Consider the following 19,731-nt stretch of genomic DNA (forward strand, 5'->3'; position numbering starts at 1 on the left):
GCTTTTTTTTAAGCTGGCTGATTTCAAAACTGAAAGCAAACATGGTTATAGGGTCTTGTGTTAGCAAAAAGAGGGAATAACCCAGAGCAATTGAGACATGCCATCTAGTGGCAATTAGGCGAGTTCTGCCTCGTTGTAGAGATAACACAGATACCTTTATCCATGAAAAGTAGGGCTAGCTTCTTTTTTGGCTCTTACAAATATGAGCTCGGTTACAGATTGGTCTAGAAGTCTTACACATTCTCTGCTGAAGCTGGTTGTTGGTGATTATCCCATGTGAGCTACGAGTGCCCAACTGTTTACTGTAGCTGCGTGTCACATTGAATTACAGGGAGAAAGGGCAGTCGGGCAGAGGAAGGTGATTTCATCCTTACTGAGGACGGAGTGGCCTGTGTGAACTGAGCAGTAGCTGGGTTGCAGAGGCTGATTGACCCTCGGTGCATTGCATTGCCGAGCCAGTAAGCAGTAATTGCTTGTTCCTTGGAGGGCTGTGCTTCTACCTTTGGTTTTATCACCTTCAAGTCCGTGCCTGCAGCAGCTCTGCTGGGGCCGGCACAGCCTTTGGAGCAGTGCTCGCCTCTCACATACAGCTGGACTGTGTGGAACTGCTGCTCCCATGGACCCTGCAGGACTAGGGAGTGTCTTGTTGTGAAAATTCATCTCTCGCTGGTCACTGTCACAGACAGAGTTCCTAAGGATCCTGTTCCCAGCAGCATCGCGGAGATTCCCAGGCTCAGAGCAGTGAGAGAACTGCATTGGAGCCCCTGGAGTAAGGGCAGGGAGCAGGGTGCCCGAGCGGTGGCAGCACGGTACTGCTGGAGTCATTGCCATGGTTCACATTAGCTGGAGGGTTTACACGGGGCTGGCGAGGTCCTTTTGTTGTGAAAGAGCGTTCCCTATGTGGGCCCACTGGCTCCGGGGTGCACACAGAGCTGGAAAAGCGGAGCAATCCTGGGGTCCCCTTCCCGATGTTGGGTTTGCAACTGGCAGTCAGCACCTCGCCAGCAGTAGCAATCTGTGTATGTCGTTTGTACCAGTCTTCATATTTCTGTTAAAAACTATGTAGATTCACAGGGAAATTCAGTTTTCCCCCTTTTCCCTCATAGTGTTGCAGCAGCTCCAGTCGTGCTCGCTAGTGAAATACAGGCAGACTTGGGTTTAATCCTGGGTGGTGGCAGTGTAGGACCTGCAGAGCTCAGCACCGCTGCAGCCACAGGAGGGCAAAGCAGTGCTCTTTCTCCCGGAGTTAAAGCCCTTACGGAGAAAGGCTCCTTGGAGAGGCTGTCACTGCTTGACCAGCTGATGGATAACCCCAGACTAATTGAACGGCAGACTTACAGCTGGGTTAGAAAGCTTTTAGAAAACCAAAGGCCTTTGCACTGGAGTGAACTAAAGCTATTAGCCCCTAATTAAAACATGACGCTTCATCTTTACCTTACTAAAGACCACAGAAATCTATATATTTTTCAGGCTGTAAGCCAGAAATCAAACATTCATCACATAATTGCAGTAAGTGTGTGCTAATACTTCTCATTAACTGTGATTTATGAATTCCAGAGGAGCCTAAGAGGTAAATATATAAAATTATTTTGAAGACTGAAAAAATGAATGCATCCATTTCTTTGGATGACGGTTCAGCAGGATAGAGGACAGCACCTCGGCTGTGGCCCTGCTGGAAAGCCCGTTTGCTGGGCCTCTGAAGGGGAATCGCCTTCACTGACCCTGCTATGTGACCTTAAATAACTTCCCTTCTCCTTCCCCAATGCGATTTCTGTTAAGCTCTTCGCAGTCTGTCCATAGGAAATGGGTGTTACAAGAATGTGAGAGCACCATTATGCAACCAGCACTGGTCCAACGCTCAGGACCAACACTCAGAGAGCATTGGAGAAGGGGGGATCCTAGCAATGAGGATGAGGCGGGAACTGCGAGGCTGTGAACTGCAGCTTCTTGCTTTGTTGCAAGGGAATGGAAGATTTACACTGGAGTTCGGCCTGCTTGGTGCCTGTCCCCGAGCTAAGGTTCATGCGGCAGACTTGTGACTGAAATGCAGTTTATTAATTGCTTGTGCAGGAACAAAGTCAGAAACAAAATGCTAAGTAGGGTGCTGGCAAGGCGAGCTCTTGGATCTGACTCTTGGTTTCCATAAAAGGGGCTTGCTTGCTTTTTCCCAGCCATTCTCTCCAGGAATCTGTGTATAAAAATATTTGTTCCATAAGCACAGCAAGCAGGCTCCCACTGCCTGGCAGCCGCCTGCATACTTGAGGTGTTCCGCTGTCTCAAGTTCAGCTCTGCAGGAGCCTGTGCTGCTGCTGAGTCTAATCCCAGTTTGGGGCTTCCATGTCCCCAGCCCAGCCCCGTGGGAGCAGGGCTGCTGGTGGCAGTGGCAGCACATCCCCTGTGAGTTCCAGGGGACGATCAGTGTGCGAGTTGAGAGGCTGCTGATGCATAGCCCTGAGGGTAATAAGGAGCACTGTTGTAGCACCTTGTCTTCCAGGGCTCTGCTGATGTTAATTAAGCTGCTCTGTGACAAAGGTGTCTGTTTCTACTGCACAGAATGTAACTGTACTGTATTGTTCTGCAACAAACCCAAACTGGAGGGCATCTTCAGGTAGCAGTCAGGAATTAATTAACCAACTACTGGACTGAGCCAGCCTCCAAGCTTTTGGTTAGCCTTGGTGTGTCTTTAGGAGTGTCGTTCAGGCAAAGCAGCACGATGCCAAGCAGCTCTGCAAAGTGGCTCCAGTGTTTTGCAGCAGCCCGGTTTCCATCCATGCTCACAGCCTCTGCCATCTCCCAGCCCTGCCCAGAAGATGCAGTCTCAGTGCCCCCAAATTAAACCGTGGCCCTGCTGGTCAGAACTGAAGAGCCCCCACTGCTGTGCTGCTGGCACCGTGTTGCACTCAGGGATTCAGGTTGGATGGGGCTCCCTGGTCCAGTGGGAGGCATCCCTGCCCATGGCAGGGGGTTGGAACTGACTGGACTTTAAGGAATCTTCCAACCCAAACCATTCTGTGATTCTAACATACTGGTGAGTGCTGGCTGCAGAGGAAAATAAGGTCACGTTGTGTTTGTGCTGTGCTGGTGTGACAAGGAATGGAGCGGAAGCTCTACGTTAACTGCGAGGTTGCAAAGCCTTTGCAGGCAGTGAGGCTGTTGGCTGTGAGCGGCGGCAGGAGCCAGCTGTCAGCTGAGCGGTCGGTGTTGGTTGGTGTGGTAAATGCCCCTAGGAGAAAGATAACCCTGATTATACGGTCGCAGTGCCGGGCCCCGGGTGACCTATATTCTTCAGGAAAGAGCTTGAGGTCACAGTGGACAGATTTCTGACAATACAAGCTGTGTGCTTAGCAGCAGGTCAGGAGGCAACGAGAGGGTTAGGATGGACGGGGAAAAAGGCAGCAGTAAACACTGTTCTGTCACTGAATGAACCCAGGCCCCAGCTCTACAGTCTGTGCAGTCTGCTCAATCCACTTTGGTCCTTTTTGAGCCAAAAAGGGCATTGTAGAGCTAGGAAGGATAACACAGCATGGGAGGGCATCTGAGGTGGACTGGTTTAACACTGTTCAACCTCGCGAAGATGCTGATGGGGAGAGCAGTGGTGGTGGGTATGCACGGCCCAGAGCTGGAGGGGAGGAGCGGCTCCGCAGCTGGGAAGGGAAGGTGCTCCCATGGAACCGGCAGAGGCGAAGGGAAGCACTTGCTCACACAGCACAGCCGTGAATTGTGGCGCTGACTGGCACAGGATGCTCTGGGTGCCAAAACAGAAATGTGTTCAGAAGGCGATTAGGCACATCGATGGCAGCAAGGACAATTAAACACACCAGGTCAGAATCAACCCCTGTCTCCAGAAGTTTCTCAGTGCAGGCTGGGAACTAACCCATGTAAGTGTCGCTCCACAGTCTTACACTCCACTCATGATTTGGGGGTGGGTGACCTCTGGCTCCGGTTTATCAGGACTGCATTGATATACACACAGTTCCTGCAGTGTTGCACCAAGATGTGTGCTACTGCAAGTGATTAAGCATGATGTACGGGCTGCCAAACCAGTCACGTTCTGAAAACAGCACAGCATGCTTCGTGTTGTACCGGAGGGTTTTGCTGTGTCAGGGGAAGACCGGCCTGGGGGCCTCTGTGTCTCTTATCCCACCCAGGAGTGGAGCCTTCCTCCCCGGGTGCTTTCCTGTGTACAAGCAAGTGATTAAGCAGAGGAGAAACCCTGACCTCTCTTGGTTCATTAGTTGCAATCCCTTATTTCATATCATCAAAACTGCAGTCTCAGCTTAGAAGTGAAACCAAATATCTTTATTGCTTGCATCAAGCAGAAAATGCCTCTGTGCCGCCAGAACCCAAATCACTAGGCAGTATTTTTGAAGAAGGAAAGCTCCTTTATCCACACCCACGCACAGTGTGAGTTGTATTAGGATATGGTCACACTACCGCTTTGTTTTGCCGAAGGGAAAGTTGCTTTATAGTTTCCGTGGGTCGTATGCTGATCAAAAAGGTCTTCATAGTTTCTTTTTTCATGTTTGAGTGTTCTCAGAAAGACATTTCTATATGAAAAAGCTCCTTCTCTTCCTGTGACTTGCTGTTCTTCCCGTTCCTGCAGCCACCCTCAAACCCACAGAGGTACCAGCTGGAGGGGTGGGATGGCCTGCAGCAGGCAGCTCCGACACACTCCGCACCACAGCACGTGTCCTACCAGCCCCGGGACAACTCACTCTCCCAACGTGGGAGACCAGGAGGCCAACAGGATCCTGGCAGCAGGATCCCGGGCAGTAGGATAGCTGCTTGCAGCAGGATCCTGGGCAGCAGGATGGCTGCTTGCAGCAGATGCTCTGCCCCAGAGAGGTTTGACTGTGCACTCTGCTAAAGCAAAACCTCATATCCAGCTCCTCCTTTTTCTCTGCTGCTCCTACAAGAGCGGACTGGGGAGGTTGTGTAACTCGCTCTTGACTGTGAACCTCTTGATAAGAGGTTTACAGAAAACCTGTTTACGGTTTATTTGTGTTTCTGGGCCTTACTGGAAACAAAGTGAAATGCCAGCTTCAGAGGGAAACACTCAGTGTTCCTCAGCACCCAACACTGCCTCCCTCATGCCTCATCCCCTCCAGCCGCCGTCTCGGTACCACAGCACCCAATGGGGTGTCGCTTTGGAGGTTTTATGGCCAGTGGAGGGGTGGGAGAGGCTTCTTCCCACACACGTGTGTGGCACGGGGGGTTCTCCTGCCTGTGCTGGGCAACAGGAAGCAGACCTGGCTGCGTGTTGCCCCCATGCTCTGTGCCTTGTGTGCCTGGGCTGCTGTGGAGCACAGTGCTCCCCCTCCAGCCGCTCTGCAGAGATCTCCAGCACTTGGGTCTTGTGCAAGGGCTTCTTGCAGCTCTTTTCCCATATTGTGTCCACCATAGAAGTGACAGTAGTGTCTCATGTTCCTCCTACCAACACCTTTCTCAAAGATCTGTGACCCAAAGCAGAAAGAGCTGCAAACAGAAGCCTGTATTTTCATTGGAGACACCACTTTAAAGCTCAGCAGGAGCTGGAACCATCTGTGCTCCACAGCTCCTCTGCTAACCAAAATCCCCAGGCTGAGGAACACGAGGAACTGCCTTGCAGCCACAGTGAGTCAGAAGAGGCTGTGGCAGAGCCAGAACTCCTGCTTGGATGAAAACCGAGTGTTTGAGTAACTGGGAGCAGGAATCTGAGTGAGCAGCTGGCTCGGAAGGCTCCTGAGCTGCTGAGTCAGCACGGTGCTCCAGCACGCCTCGGGACAGCAGAGCACTTATGTGTCATGGAACCTCCTTGGTCCTTTCATTTCAGCTCATTCACAGAGCAAATCTCCCTGTTACCTTTCCTTCAGCATCTGTGGCTGGGTGCTGCAGTGGTGCCGTCCTCTTCCTCGCCTTCCTCCCCGCTCTGGAGAGCAGGATTCCCTCAGCGCACGGCCCTGAACACTGTTTTCCTGCTTCTTTGCTGGAGAAGCCCCAGCACTTCCAGCAGATCTGGTGCTAGCATTCACAGTTTGCTTTCTGTCCAGTGCACTGGTGTTCCTCTCGCTCCTGACAGCTGCGGGGACAGTCCTCTCGCTCTTGTGTGCCCAGCTGGAGAGGAATCATGTCGTTGAGGGCCAAAACCACTTTTCCAATTCTGGTAAAGTGCCTGGGCTCCAGTCTGCTCCACAAGGAGCAGTTTTCAGCCAGCAGGATTCCCTAAACCAGTGCCTCTGGGGTCCAGCAGTGCCAAAGCCGGGGTGCATTGGGGATGCTGCCCCTGGGGTCATGGCACCATTGGGCAGGGCCGAGCAAGGAACGTTGTCTGTCACCAGATCCCCCACATCACATCTGGAGCCTTCCAGGAGGCAATGAATCCCTGGTGCAGCATTTATTGAGCTCCAAGAAGGAAAAACCCGAACCATCAGGAAATGCCCCATTAATGCGCTGGAGATGGAATCTGGCTGGAAGAGCCCAGCCCATGATGTAAAACCATGTGTTCAGCAGGCCTGGAGCCCCGGCTCTAATCCCAGCGCTGAGCTCCCCAGCCTGGCTAACTCAGCCACAGGAAGGAGGGGAGAGGCCAGAGAGGCTTTGTTTAGATTCCCTCAGGAATTTCTCTGCGCAGGCTCGTTGTACCATGTGCACTTTAAGAGCAGTGAGGTTACTCGGGGCTTCCATGTGAAACGCCTTCCTGAACCTGCAGCAGCCCCAGCCTTCCCGGGTGTCCCCGTTCAGCTGGGTGCAAACCCTGATGCTGCTGTGTGGATGCGGAGCTGGGAGCAGCACTGAGCCACTGGCTACTGGGAAGGCCCTGGGCGAAGGCGCCGTGATGCACGGAAGGCAGCATCTGTGTCAGAAGCCCCTGCAACTGCTCACGTGCGTCTCCTTGGCTGCAAGCCACCATGTTTCAAAACAGCCGTGTGTGTATGGGATGTGAGTCACCCTTATTGTCGGTTATTCCCAAGCGTCCCAGCTTTTCCATCCCTGCCTTCTCCATCCCCCGCCGCTCCTGTACAGGGCAGAGATGCACCAGATGCTGGAAGACGCCTGTGTCTCCAGAAAGGCCGTCCAGGACAGTGTGCACAGCACAAAGGCGCTGGGTTGGTTTCGAGGGAGTTCCTTTGTTTGTTTGCTTGTTGTGGGCTTTTTTTTCCTGCTGGGATTAAGACAAGCTCTTGCTCAACGGGAAGGCATTTGTTAGAGGCCTGCCTGTCCTTGGGCAGTGGGCAAAACCAGTCCACAGGTCCTTCAGGGCTGATAACAGCAAGACCTTTGGACACTAAGATAAAGAAAAGCTGATCTCTAAGAGGATAGGGAGTAGGTTCAATACTGGAATACATTTCTGAAGCCAGTAATGAGGAAGAAATGAGGAGGTTTTGCCTTGGGAGCAGGGACCTGGAACGCTAGCTACGGGCGTGGATTCAGCAGCTGGGCTATTTCTGGCTCATGAGCCCTTCCAATGGCTGTTTGTTTTTAAGGTCATTCTCTGTTTGCATAGCGTGTCCACCCTGCTGCAGGAGGGAGGCACTGGAAAAACAACGGCTGCTGTGCAGAGTTATGAACTGAGCTCCTAGAGGGATGGGACAAACAGAACTCAGTGTACTTACTGCTTTGAAACCCAAAAGCATCTGCTTAGTTCATAAGGTTTGTTGACTCAACTCTGAGCTGTGCCCCACCACAAAAATACCACTTCAATTGACAGAGGCTACTGCAGGGACTGCAGAAACTTGGGAACACTCGCTCGGATAGTAACACGGTATAAATAGAAAGGAGGCATCCGATCTGGTGATTTTTCCCACTCGTGCTTACCTCCCAGCAGTAAATAGGAACACAGAGTGTTCCCCCCATGGCTGAGGAGCTGGAACTTGCGCTGGCCAGCTCGGCCTGAATCCGGCCCTCATTTAAGACTCTTGTTAAATAACAACACGCTGCATTGTCGTACTTTCCTGGCTTCTTCCTGCCGGCCATATCTTTATTCACACACAGCTGAGTGCTACAAATGCAGTGGAACAGAGGCAGTTTACAAGACAGTAGGAATGATTACTTGGACCTGAAATTTAAAGCCCCTCAGTCTGGCCCTCTGGCAGGCAAGGCACTGCTGGGAACAGGTCAGGGTAAGGAAACTGTTCCTGCCATTGGCACCGTACTCCCAGCCTCGTTCCTTTTCCAGAGCATAAGACACAATAGAAAAATATACTAACGGAGTTTGTACGAAAGTCTGCTGCAAAACAATTGCTGTTGTCTAATTTTCTGTGTAGTTACCCTCATGCTATACAATGACAGAATAATTTAATACACGGGTTTTTTCTAACTTAATTTGAACTTTAAAGTTGATCTCAAGTTAACAGTAAAGTCTCAGGCTCCAGTCCTGGAAGCATATAAAGGACCTTAATGTTGGACTTGTGAGGCTGATGGGCAGGAGGGGAGCCTGCAGGGGGAGCGTTCCGTGCCTTGGGCTGCTGCCTGCACTACCTCCTGGGAAGCTGCAGTGGTACACTTCACAGGATCTTACTTTGGGGCATTTTCCTATATTTCTAAGACTTTTATGAGCCTTCCCTGGGCTTCCCCTCTACCTGGCAGGCTTCAGTTCATCAAGCTGCTGGTAATCTGATGAAAGGGGCTGGTTTTGAGATCTGGGGATGTAAAGTCAGCTAAGCCAACTGTGGTCAGTCTCTCCCTCCCTACCTCTGCATAACTTTACACAAACTTTCCCCCTCGCTTTCCTCCCACCTTGCCCAGAACCACCAAACCGTTTTCTTGCCATGGGAGACACCCGAGTGCTCCGGTGCTTTGCTGAGGCTGCTCACACCAAGCCTCAGATGAACTCCCTGCATGCAGAGGACTGTTCCCTCAGCATTTCCAAAGCTGAGACCTGGCTGTACAAACAGAAGCCGGTGCTGACCTTGCTGTGCGGGGACGAGCGGCCATCCCCTCGTGCTGGCACACCTGCGAGGAGAAGCTCTGAAGCAGATGCAATGCCAATGGAAAACGCCGTCCGGAGAGCCCCTCGCCATGGCAGAGGAACGCTCCGCTAGCAGGCAAGCATGGTGAAGTCTAGGATTTCCTGCTTCTTTTCCTCCCAAGAGCTGATCTTTAAGCATTTGACAGAAGTGAGTATTGCTCTGTTTTTGCAGACAGAAAGACTAAGGCACTGTTGGACGAGGTTGTTTGGCCAAGGCTGATCGGCAGGGCTATGCCTCGTCCATGCTCCTCAGAGCTGTTGCTCTCCACGCCCATGTCACAGGAGAAGCATTCTCAGAGGGGTAAGATCTACCTTCCTAGGCAAGGCCTCCAGAGAAAATATCAAGGACACATGGCAGAGGCCAGAAGTTGGCTTCCCGATGTCTAACCACCACTGACTCCCACGGTCAGCTATGGAAAGAAGACCAAGGTACTGCTGAGGTATAAAACTCTGTGTCTGCTGGCCACTGGTCAGCTTTGTCATCGTCAGACTTGTCGCTGTCATCGCCGCTGGAAGGTTCGTAGCCTGGGACAGCAGAGCGGATCGATTCCAGCTGCCTGTGATCCGCCTCTGCCTCCTTCTTCTTTTCTGCGAGCAGCTGCCGGTAGCACAGGTTGCAGACCCTCAGGGGCTTGGGCGACAGCCGGGGCATCAGGAACCTCTGCCGGGAGCACTCTGCGCAGACGACGAAGCCGCACTTGCGGCAGTGGTGCCTGCGGGTGAGCGTGGAGAACTTGGTCTGCGTGCAGCGCATGCAGATGTCCGTGGCCTTGTCCGGGATCCACGGGGCTGCGTGCTCCGTGGCGGGCTGCCGGCCCATCTTGGTCAGCAGGTGCCTGATGCACTCCTCCAGATGGCTGATCCACTCCTTCCTCTCTGTAAGGGAGGCCGCCGAAACCACAAAGGACTTCTTGGAGGTTTTAATCATCCAGCGGTTCTTCATCTGCACGGTGTCCGGCAGCGTCTCCAAAGTAACATCTTCAAGGGGAATGATGTGCTGGGAGTTGTACTTCCTCTTGTTGATGACTATGCTGCCGTAGACGAGGATGTCGTTGAAAAGGAAGAAGATGCGAGGCTTTGGTTTCTTGCGGCATTCTTTGGTCAAAATCCCTTCTCCTAAAAGGACCCTTCCAGGCACGGCCAAGGGCTGTCCAGAAGCCCCGAAGCAGTTTTCCACTGCAGCAATGCGCTGGCTGTTGATCTCGGTGTTTGCGAGGTGGTCCACCATCTCCAGCTGGCTCTGAAGAGAGGAAAACAGAGGGAAGTGGAGAAGCTGCAAACACCTGCGCTGGGGTGAGGCAGAGGAGCAAACGTATACACAGGGGAGATGCTCCTAATGCAGGCTGAGGTTAGGAGTCATCACCTCACCACTCCTAGCTTTTGGTTGTTACTTTTTTAAACAACATTATCACTTTCTGACCCCACTTTGCAACAGCCTGGTCTATACTGGGCTAGTTCAGTTTGCAGCAATGGAAGCCTTGAAGAGAGGCAGTGATTCCTTTACAGCTGTGCTTTTTAGCTCACAGCAAAGGAAGCCGTTGGCACTGCCCGTTCATGTGCAGGTCAAGCGCTGGCTCAGGAATCACTGCTCTGTGACAGCCGGGGGTTCGAGGACCCCCAATCCTGTCCCCCTGGTGCTGGGAGCAGGCTCAGAGATCTGTGGTGCTGGGAGCTGGCCTCCTGTTTCTGATCACAGACCTCCTTTCTCAAGAATTAGATATAGACACCCCATCCCACAAGGCCAGAGCTGAGGCAGGAACAAAACAGAGTGTGGTATCACCTGTTGTCACTGGTTCTCACTGCATGACAAAAAGGGGGAAAAAAGAAAAGACAAGACAAAAGTGCCCATTGTGTGAATAAATCCACATGTGCCAAACCCTTCCTCTGTCCCCAGCTCCGCAGCAAGACACATCATTCTGAGAACCAGCTGAGCTCTGTGGAAAGGGAAGTGGAAGGCAGCACGCGTATCCCTCCCACACCTCCATGCCCTCCTTCTCACACCAGCTGCATTTCAAGAGCCTGCCGGGGTTTTTAATAGAAAAAACTAGAGCAGGGCAATTCCAAAGTGAAAGCAGGTGTTTTGCTACGGGTACTTTGCAGGAAGGAAAGCGCACTGTGCTGTAAATCCGATTTCCCAGCACCTCGCCCCTCCTGGCTAAAGGGTGCCGCCAGCCAGTCACAGGACCGCAAGTCATCGCCTCCCGCAAGGTCGCTCAGCCGTCACGAGGGGCTCCGAGGTCACAGGGACGCGTGTCACCCTATCGCCAGCACTTCCTTAGATCGCCCAAGCAGAGCCACCCTCCACCACGTTCCCCATCCTTGTCCAGAGTCCCTGCAGCCACGGAGGCTGGAGGGGAAAGGAGAAGAACATGCCTGGTCCTGTGTTTGAGACAATGATGACTTACATTCTTCCCTCACCCTTCACCCCAAAGCAGCCCTTTGCTGTGCCAGGAGGGAAACCACAGCATCGCTGCTCAAGGCTGCTACGTGCCGCTTGCCTCTCGCCTGAGCTATAACAAGAACTGTCCCCTTCCTCCCAGCGCCCAGAACTTTCTAATCCGGTGTGGGACAGGGTGTCCTGCAGAGGCCGAGGTGTTGGTTTAGCCCTGAGACCAGGTGAAGCCCCGGACCCTGCACAAACAGAGCCCACCAAGCAGCACTGCGTGGCCAGTGCTCCTGCAGAGCCGGCTGCTCCGGGATCGCTACAGCAAGGATCCCACAGCCTCTGACTTTGGGAAGGACGTGTATCCTCGGAGCCTCAGAGCACTAGGACACAATTGCTGGAGTTGGCCAGGTGGAGCGTCCCCACAAGGACGTGCCCTCCAGCGCAGAGGGCAAGATGACCACGATGCTCCAGCCAGGGGCTGTGCTGAGCAGACACAGCGATGCCACGACACCCATTCACCCGTTTGGAATTACAGCAACGCAGCACGGGTTTTATCCCCTCTTTAACAACAAATCAGTCTGAGGAACAAACAACCAGGGCAAGGTACAGTCCACAACACCAAACACCCTGACTTTCAATGCCTGGAGTTGCACCTATCCTGGATGCGGCCTCCTAGGTTTTCTTACAAACAAATCCTTGGATGAGAACCTGTGGAGGGAAAAAGCAAGCTGAGGATGCAAAATAATAAAGGAAAGAGTCAAATTAGAGCTTGAGAAGTCTGGTGTACAAAGACCATGAATGTAACAAAATACCGTCTGGAATTTTTGACACCAGCCACACGAAGCAGGATAAACCGAAGCGCTTTATCCGACTCCCACTAGCCTTGCTGCCTCGTGTCTCCAAATTGTGGAACCCCAGCTCTTCGCCTGATCTATCACTTTTATTTTTTCTGCATTTTAGAAGCATGGTGCACTTAAGACAACTGTTTCTTGGGATCTCTGTGTACCAGATCCCAGTGGAAACAAGAACTTTTTGTCAGATACGAAAACGGTGCCTGCAAAGAGCCTGGGAGCTTTCAGGGAAGCGCAAGCCCTGCTGCTGTGTCGCTGCAGCCGTTGTACTGACCCAGGCCCCTGCGCAGGCTGAACGCACCTGGACTCGCTGCACGGAGCAGAGGGAGAGCGGGCTGGACAGGACGGACACTGTCCTGCAACGTGAGAGGGACGAGAGGGAGCTCTCACTGCCCACCACACGTCCACCTGCCTTGTTCCTCCTGCCTCTGCCGCCTCCCCTACTGGAAGGGCCGAAGCTCGGCTCCCTGCCCTGCGCAGAGCAGAGGTGGCAGCTGCTGCCGAGCCCTGGGTGCTTCCCGAAGGAATCTCCTGAGGAAGAAGAAACAGCAGAGCCCTTTTCTTCCCCCTCAGGCATAAATAACTAGAGAACAGCACACAGTCAGCACTACAAAAAACAGGACGGACAGGATTCCATCACAGGATTCCATCGCCTCCCTTGAGACCTGGACAGGAACAGTCTCTGTAGCTCCCGGCAGGCTCCCGTGCAGCGACCACGCAGAGGCAGAGCGACTCTGTGTTTGGATGGTGACTCACAGCCAATAACATTGGGATTCTGGTAAACAAAGATAGCTGTGGAGTATTGTTATGGCCTCCTTTTATGGGAGCCTCTCTCCAGTTGGTGGACACTTTTCCCGTCTGCTCAAGCCTGTCCTGCCAGGCCAGCAGGTCCCAGGGCCGTCCCTGGGACATCACGCCTGCACCCCACGAGGCAGGAGCCGACACAGCCGGACACGGGTGGGAAGATGCACTTGACCAGCGCGTGCTGCTTTCCACACGAATATTTGGCCTCGCAAAGTTTGGGGTTATTTTTCTTTGGCAATATTTGTTGGTTCTGCACGTGATCAAATATCATGCAGGGAATACAATATTCAAAGAAAAAAGATACTATGGAAGAAATGTTTTCCTGTGTGAGGTGGTGAGGCACTGGCCCGGGACGCCCAGAGCCCCCTTCCAGTCGTGCTCATGGGGAACCTCATCCAGCTCAAAGATATTCGGGAACGACAGCCACATCGAGAGATGCCACTGGTCCCGGTGGGACAAACCGAGGGCTACCATGGGCCAACTGAGCTACAGAGCTTCGTGCCACTGTCACCCGGCATGACCAGGCCTTGTGGCATGTACGGCGCGAGCCAGGGCAGAGCGGTGCCACCCAAACCAGCGGCTGGTAGCCACTCGTGCCACTGGGCTCTGAGAAATCCAAGCAGCTTTGTATGGAAGCAAGGACGTGCTGGAACTCAAGGAATTGCCTCCCCTCGCCCCTTCCCTGCTCCTGCCCGCACCTCCCCGCACCTCCCGCTCCCACAGCTGCTCGTCATGTCAGCCAGGACTGCAGCCCCGAGGGGAGGGGAGCTCCCAAGGATGGAGAGGAGGGTCCCAAGGATGGAGGGGAGCGTCCCGAGGATGGAGGGGAGGGTCCCAAGGATGGAGAGGAGGGTCCCAAGGATAGAGAGGAGGGTCCCAAGGATGGAGGGGAGCGTCCCGAAGGATGGAGGGGAGGGTCCCAAGGATGGAGAGGAGGGTCCCAAGGATAGAGAGGAGGGTCCCAAGGATGGAGGGGAGGGTCCCAAGGATAGAGAGGAGGGTCCCAAGGATGGAGGGGAGGGTCCCAAGCGTCCCAAGGGCCGGGGGGGAGCGCCGAGCAGCCGCCGCTGGCGCGGGCCGCGGCCGATCCGTGTCCTGCCGCCCGGCCGAAGCGGGGCGCTCCTCGCACCGGCTCCCGTGCTTTCGGTACGGGGAAACCCTTGGGAGCTCGGGGGTCCCTGCCCCGACCCCGCGCGGACCCGCCGCCCCCCCCCCGGCGCCCCGAGCCCTACCCGCTGCCGGCCCCGCTCCGGCCGCCGCGCGAGCCCCGCGGAGCCCCGCCCCCCCCCGCCCCCCGGTACCTGAGGGGCCTGTGGGCAGGGGCCGGAGCGGCAGGAGGAGGGGCCGTGCGGGTAAACGGGAGGGGCGCTGACGGGCTGCGCGTAACGAGCAGTTCTTTAACCGTGAGGGTGGGGAGGCCCTGGCCCAGGCTGCCCCATCCCTGGGGGCGCTCAAGGCCAGGCTGGACGGGGCTTGGAGCCCCTGATCCAGCGGGAGGGGTCCCTGCCCGTGGCACGGGGTGGGACTGGCTGGGTTCTGAGGCCCCTTCCAACACAAACTCTTGTACGATGACGCCAGCCCGCTCGGTCCTGGCTGCTCTGCCAGCGGCTTGGATGCCCGGGGGCCTCTGCCCGGCCTGGGAAGTCACCTGCAACTAAACACCTTGCATAAAGCTGACTGAATGCCAAGCACTGAACCCGTCTGCCTTGCTGCTGGCGTAAGTCACATCTAAGCTGCCCTAGGCTTTGCTCTTACACGTGGTTGGAGCCTGTGTGGTGAAATGACTCCGTGTTTGCTCTCGTGTTTTGCTGACAGCCTGTGCCGGCCCCTGTGCTGTGGCACGCGGCCTTCCAGCAGAGCACTGGCCGAGCAGGTAAGCAGCAGGGGTGAGACTGAAATGCTGTGCATCAACACATAACAGGGATTCGCTCTTGGCTGGGTCCTAGGACAAAGAAAGTAGAGGAACGTTCCACCAGTAAAGCAGACGCGTGGTTGTCAGCGCTGCAGGAAGGGTCTCTAGTCTGTTTTATCTTTAGGCTGTGTGGTGTCTGTGTTAAGGCTTGACAGTTCTCTGTGCATCTCAGTGCTTGGGTTTATTTTTACATGCAGTAATTGTCACGTGTCAGCCAAATGCAGCGCTGAGCTGGCCAAACAACCTGGGGTTTGAATGCGGTTTCCAGTTTCTCCCTCTTCAGTGGGAAGCGGAGGTGCTCAAGGTACAACAAACATCAAGGTACAACCGCCACGCATGCTGGGTGTGCAGCCAAGAGCAACCAGGAGCTGACTTTCTGTGGTCAGATGGTTGTTTTGGAAGCTGTTAAGTCCTTGTGTGGGCACCTTATTGAGACGCAAACTCCAAGTCTGACAAGCTAGCTCAGGAGTTCCTTTTATCCTGGCTGTGAAAGTGAAACACGTGTGGGGCCACTTGAAAAAGCTGCAGCCCAGATTTGCCAGCTTTTTAAGTCCTTTACTTTGCTCCAGTTGCATTATCTGATCTCTTGCCTCTGGCATTTTCTCCAAAACCACTTGTTTCTCAGTAGCAGAAGTACCTTGTCCAACTGGGATGCAATAATTTCAAAGCAAGTAAAGGAAACTGCAGCTGCTCGGCTGAGTCAGCCAAAGGTAAGCTCTGCAGGGGAGAAAATGGCTTTTTATTATCTTCTAGTGGCAAAATTACTACAACAGCCTGCAGGAAAAGATTAGATTATAATAGTAACAAAAACATCTGTTAAATTCTGAGCTCAGTGTCTGTTTCATGTGTGTTTTTAAAAAAACAAGGCATTTTATAAAATTATTTTGAATGAAACTCGATATTGAGATTCAGTTCAGGATGCTGGGAACCCACTGCGATCATAGGATATAGGGCGGTTCTAACTGATGGACTATGTGGGGTATTTTGTCAGCGGGCAGGAGAGCTTTGAACTATGGAGGTCTTGCTGAACTGAGCTTGGAATACTCCTCTTAATGAAGGAATATGTCAACACGTGTTCATTATCCAGGTTACATGTAAGCGTGAATAACCTTTTTAAATCCAGGTTGCTTAGGTTTTTCAGGTTGGGCCGCTAACCTGTGCCTTCTTTCATCCTCTAACAGCAGCTTCATGTTCATTTTCTGAGGGGACTGATCAAGCGGGTCCATTGCCATGAGTCTCCAGGTCACAGCCAAGAGCTGCCCAGTACGGGACCTTGCAACAGGGAAAGGTCAGAGGCTGCTTACTCTCTTCAGAGGAGCGGGCTGGGTGAGTACACACCTACAAACAAGCGGGAGGTTGGCATGCTGGCAGACCGCTCTTTCTGTGTAGAGTTCCCCAGTGGTGGGAGCACATTCTAGCTGAAATCTCAGAGTGGAACGTGAGAAGGAGGTGAGGTAAGAGAGTATGAAATGCCAGAACTGTGAGAAGGTGCAGCTATTCAGTGCAGAGAGGGCTGTAATATGAGAAGAAAACCATGAAATTAGTGTGGAGAAAAGATGTGTCTAAAAAGGCTGCTGAAAGCATTTTACAGAGTGCTGTGAGAGAGCACTGTGTCTTCTGGGCTTGCCTTCCTTCCAGAATAACATCATTCTGTGCATGTTCTCCATCTGAACTCTCCTCCTACTGTTGCTGTTCTGTTTAAACAGTGATCCCGTATTCAGAGTGTGCTTTTATTGCACAAGATAAATCACGGTGGACAATTAGGTATTTCAAACACTAAACTTAGGTAGATTAGGCATTTCAAATATTGAAATGGAACAAAAGCTCAGGGGACAAGTGTGTGATAAACATCAGTTAATTTAAAAATTTGTAAATGTGTTCACCTGTGATTGACTGATAAGTGAAAGACACTAAAGAGTTTCATTCATAAACCCTTTGCCCATGGTTATAGCTTCTATTTAAGTGAAGAAACGCTTTGGTTGTTTTCCTGTGGAACTGCTGCCCAGGCTGAGGGTATGTGTCACTCGGAAAGGAAAAATCATCTCTTTGTAAGGCACCCGTGCCTGCCCACATCAGTCCCTTTTGTGCAGGGAGGCATCTCCTGCGGTCGCCTGGGGAAGCTCTGTGCACCGAGGAGTGTTGCAGAGAGCTCTGTGTTAAGGGGCAGAGGGGAGAAAAAGGAAATCCTTGTTTCCTTTTGTGTTCTTCAGATATAAGGGAAGCCAGAAAGGCAGTGTGATTTTTCCAAGGTGTTCTGCTGCATCCTGGAAACCCAGAGAGCAAACCTCAGCTTGGTGGGGATCCCCATCTGTTGGCATGCTGGGTCTGTGAATAGAGAGGTGCTGGGCTGAGCACCCGGGGGGCTGTACCCAGCCTGAAGAATCACACCTTGATGAGTAAAGTGTAAAAATTGCTGCCTGCTTGAAAATCCAGAGGGATTTTATGTAATAGGAGGTGTGTGGTGGGCTGGTCAGGGACATCAGAAGGAGGAGTTGAAGATTCTGCTCTGTTCTTCAGCTCAAGCTGTGCAAAACTTGCCAACGTGCAGGTGCTGCTATCTTGCCTTGGGGGAGTGGGAGGAGCCTGCCAGGGTTACTATTGCCCTGTAATTTCTCTCCTACTGATATACTGAGATATGCAGGAAGCCTTGGATTTTGTTTTCGGGTTGTTTTTTTTTCTTTTTTCATCTTTTCTCAGGATGAAATATTTATTCTCTAACTACAGCCCTGAAGAGCAGTTGGGGAGGGAGGGAAGGGCACTGTAGTTTGGCTCCGGAACCGCTTGGGCCGTTCCAATTCATTAGCGTGGGAGCAGCCTTCACAAATGCCTTGGGCTGCATACCACCTCATGCACCCAACTTGGGAGAATCTCTTACTGCTACTGCATGCATTAACCTTCATTAATACAATTAGCATAACAGCGATTAGGATTCGTTATTCCCTACAAAAAGATAAAGCCAGCAATACATATCTCAGAATCAAATTCCTCAACGCCTTGTCTTGGGATTGCTTTATTTTGGAGTTGTTTACTCCTCATATCCTTCCATCTCCCAGAAAAAAAGAAAGCCACTTAATTGTAAAATGGTTTCGGTCAAAGAAAGGCGCTGAGATGATCTTTCACGCATGCTAAATAGGTGAATTGATCTATGGGACCCACACAGATCAGACAGCCACTCAACAGTTGAAACTACAAATCTTCTTCAAGCACAAAAGCTACTTAGTTTTTCCATGTTGAAGACTTTTTATAATAGCAATAAGACAACTCTAGAGAGAGCCATCTAATATTAACTCCAGGGAGTAATCATCTAATCACAATCTGGGGGTGATTTGGAGCACTCATCTGGACCAAATGCCTCACAACACCCCAGGAGTGGTTTTATTGCATGATAGCAGTACCCCATTGAGCCTTATTGCTTAATTAAAAACAAATTCCCAAGTAATTTTTTTGCTTTTCCATAAAAACACAGTAGTACATAGCATGTATAAAACATCCATTAAATGATGGTAGATGCAAATTTACATTGTGAGATACAATCCGTTTCTTTACCACTTGGGGTTGAAGTTAAATGTAAAACCATTTTCTATAATCTGTGCACTGCTGTGTTTAGAGACGAATAAATATGGGAAAGAGAGGTTCATTGTAGGATGCCTTGTTTTTATTAAGTGATATGTTTGGTCGCCTTGCTAAGGAGTTTAAATTCTCCTCCATCTTGCAGACACAAGAGTCAGTCAACAATGTGGACTTCTCTGCTTCCTCCTGGAGAATTCCTCAGCTTGCCATCACGTCAAGGCAGATCTGCAGCAGGAATCCAGCATTTCTGCATGGGATTTCCATTCCACTCAGAGCAGCAAGAGCACAAATAGTGCAGGTGACCCATTTGGAACACACCTGGCTTATGGGACCAGTGCTGCCCCGGTGTCCTTGCTGATTGTTGTGGTTAATGGGGATCGAGCCTGGTAGGTGGACAATATGGCCACTTGTGGTGGTTTTGCTGCACAACTGAGCTCTGCCTGCACTGGGTGCGTGGCTGAGATGTCTCTACCTCCAGCAGTTTGACTTGGGACCACTGCGACTGCAGTGGCTGCTCTACAGGAGACCCAGATTGACAGTGGAAAGAGCATGAGAGTCTTGTCTTTTCCTATTGAGGGGTTGTCCTGTCTTGGCCTCCCAACCCACAGCTCCCTAACACCTTTACAGAATGCTTTCATAACCCTAAGGTGATTCCCAAATGTAGAGCACCTTTCAGGACTTTGAGCAGTGCTCATATATTACAGGTAATGGAAGCAAATCCAAGTTTTTAAGTGATTGTCCAAAAACCGTGCAGAGGGTGCTAGAGATGCTGCTCAGGAATTCTGGCAACCAAAGCTGTAATTGGGCTGTCAGCCACAGCACGAAGTAAATGGGGGTAAAAGGTATAGCATATTCTTCAGATTTGTTTCTCGGGGTGCTGTTAATTAACTGGAGAGGATAAGCTTGCAAGTACCATCTTTTTAAATAAATGCTGAGAGTTAGCAGTAACTATTACTCTGGTTGTTCCACACGCTGAAGCCTTCTTGTGGTACCTGCAAGCCCTGATTAGAGAATGACGCTTGTGCCAGTCTCGCCTGCTATGGACTCCTCTCTGTGTTCCACACACCCTCCTGGTTTTCCCATCAAATGGTGGTTCCCCAAGGACCACTGGGAGCTGAAGCTGTGTGTGAACATCTACTGCTGGTATCAGGCTGCAGACAGAGGCAGCACTCTGTCCCATGTTTAGATTATGTAAAAACAAATAATTTTTTGTGTGGTGAACATATTGCTAAAATGTTTTGCTGACTTAATTTTCAGTGTC

At 52.0% G+C, this 19,731-nt stretch overlaps 1 protein-coding gene and 1 long non-coding RNA gene across 2 annotated transcripts; one reads left to right on the plus strand and one right to left on the minus strand.

The window, feature by feature from the left end:
- Positions 1-7,918: 7,918 nt before the first annotated feature.
- PLEKHF1 (pleckstrin homology and FYVE domain containing 1) lies at positions 7,919-14,264 on the minus strand. The gene is made up of 2 exons (XM_069868182.1): positions 14,221-14,264; positions 7,919-10,187 (listed from the first exon to the last, which is right to left on the minus strand). The coding sequence occupies exon 2, from the start codon at positions 10,173-10,175 to the stop codon at positions 9,354-9,356; it is 822 nt and encodes a 273-aa protein (XP_069724283.1). The 5' UTR covers positions 10,176-10,187; positions 14,221-14,264; the 3' UTR covers positions 7,919-9,353.
- Positions 14,265-14,397: 133 nt separating this feature from the next.
- On the plus strand, positions 14,398-17,255 carry LOC138726443 (uncharacterized). The gene is made up of 4 exons (XR_011338442.1): positions 14,398-14,861; positions 15,098-15,610; positions 16,082-16,226; positions 17,150-17,255. It is a non-coding gene; the product is annotated as an uncharacterized lncRNA (long non-coding RNA).
- Positions 17,256-19,731: the final 2,476 nt, after the last annotated feature.

This window comes from Phaenicophaeus curvirostris, chromosome 14 (genome assembly GCF_032191515.1).
Source record: "Phaenicophaeus curvirostris isolate KB17595 chromosome 14, BPBGC_Pcur_1.0, whole genome shotgun sequence".
NCBI lineage: Eukaryota > Metazoa > Chordata > Aves > Cuculiformes > Cuculidae > Phaenicophaeus > Phaenicophaeus curvirostris.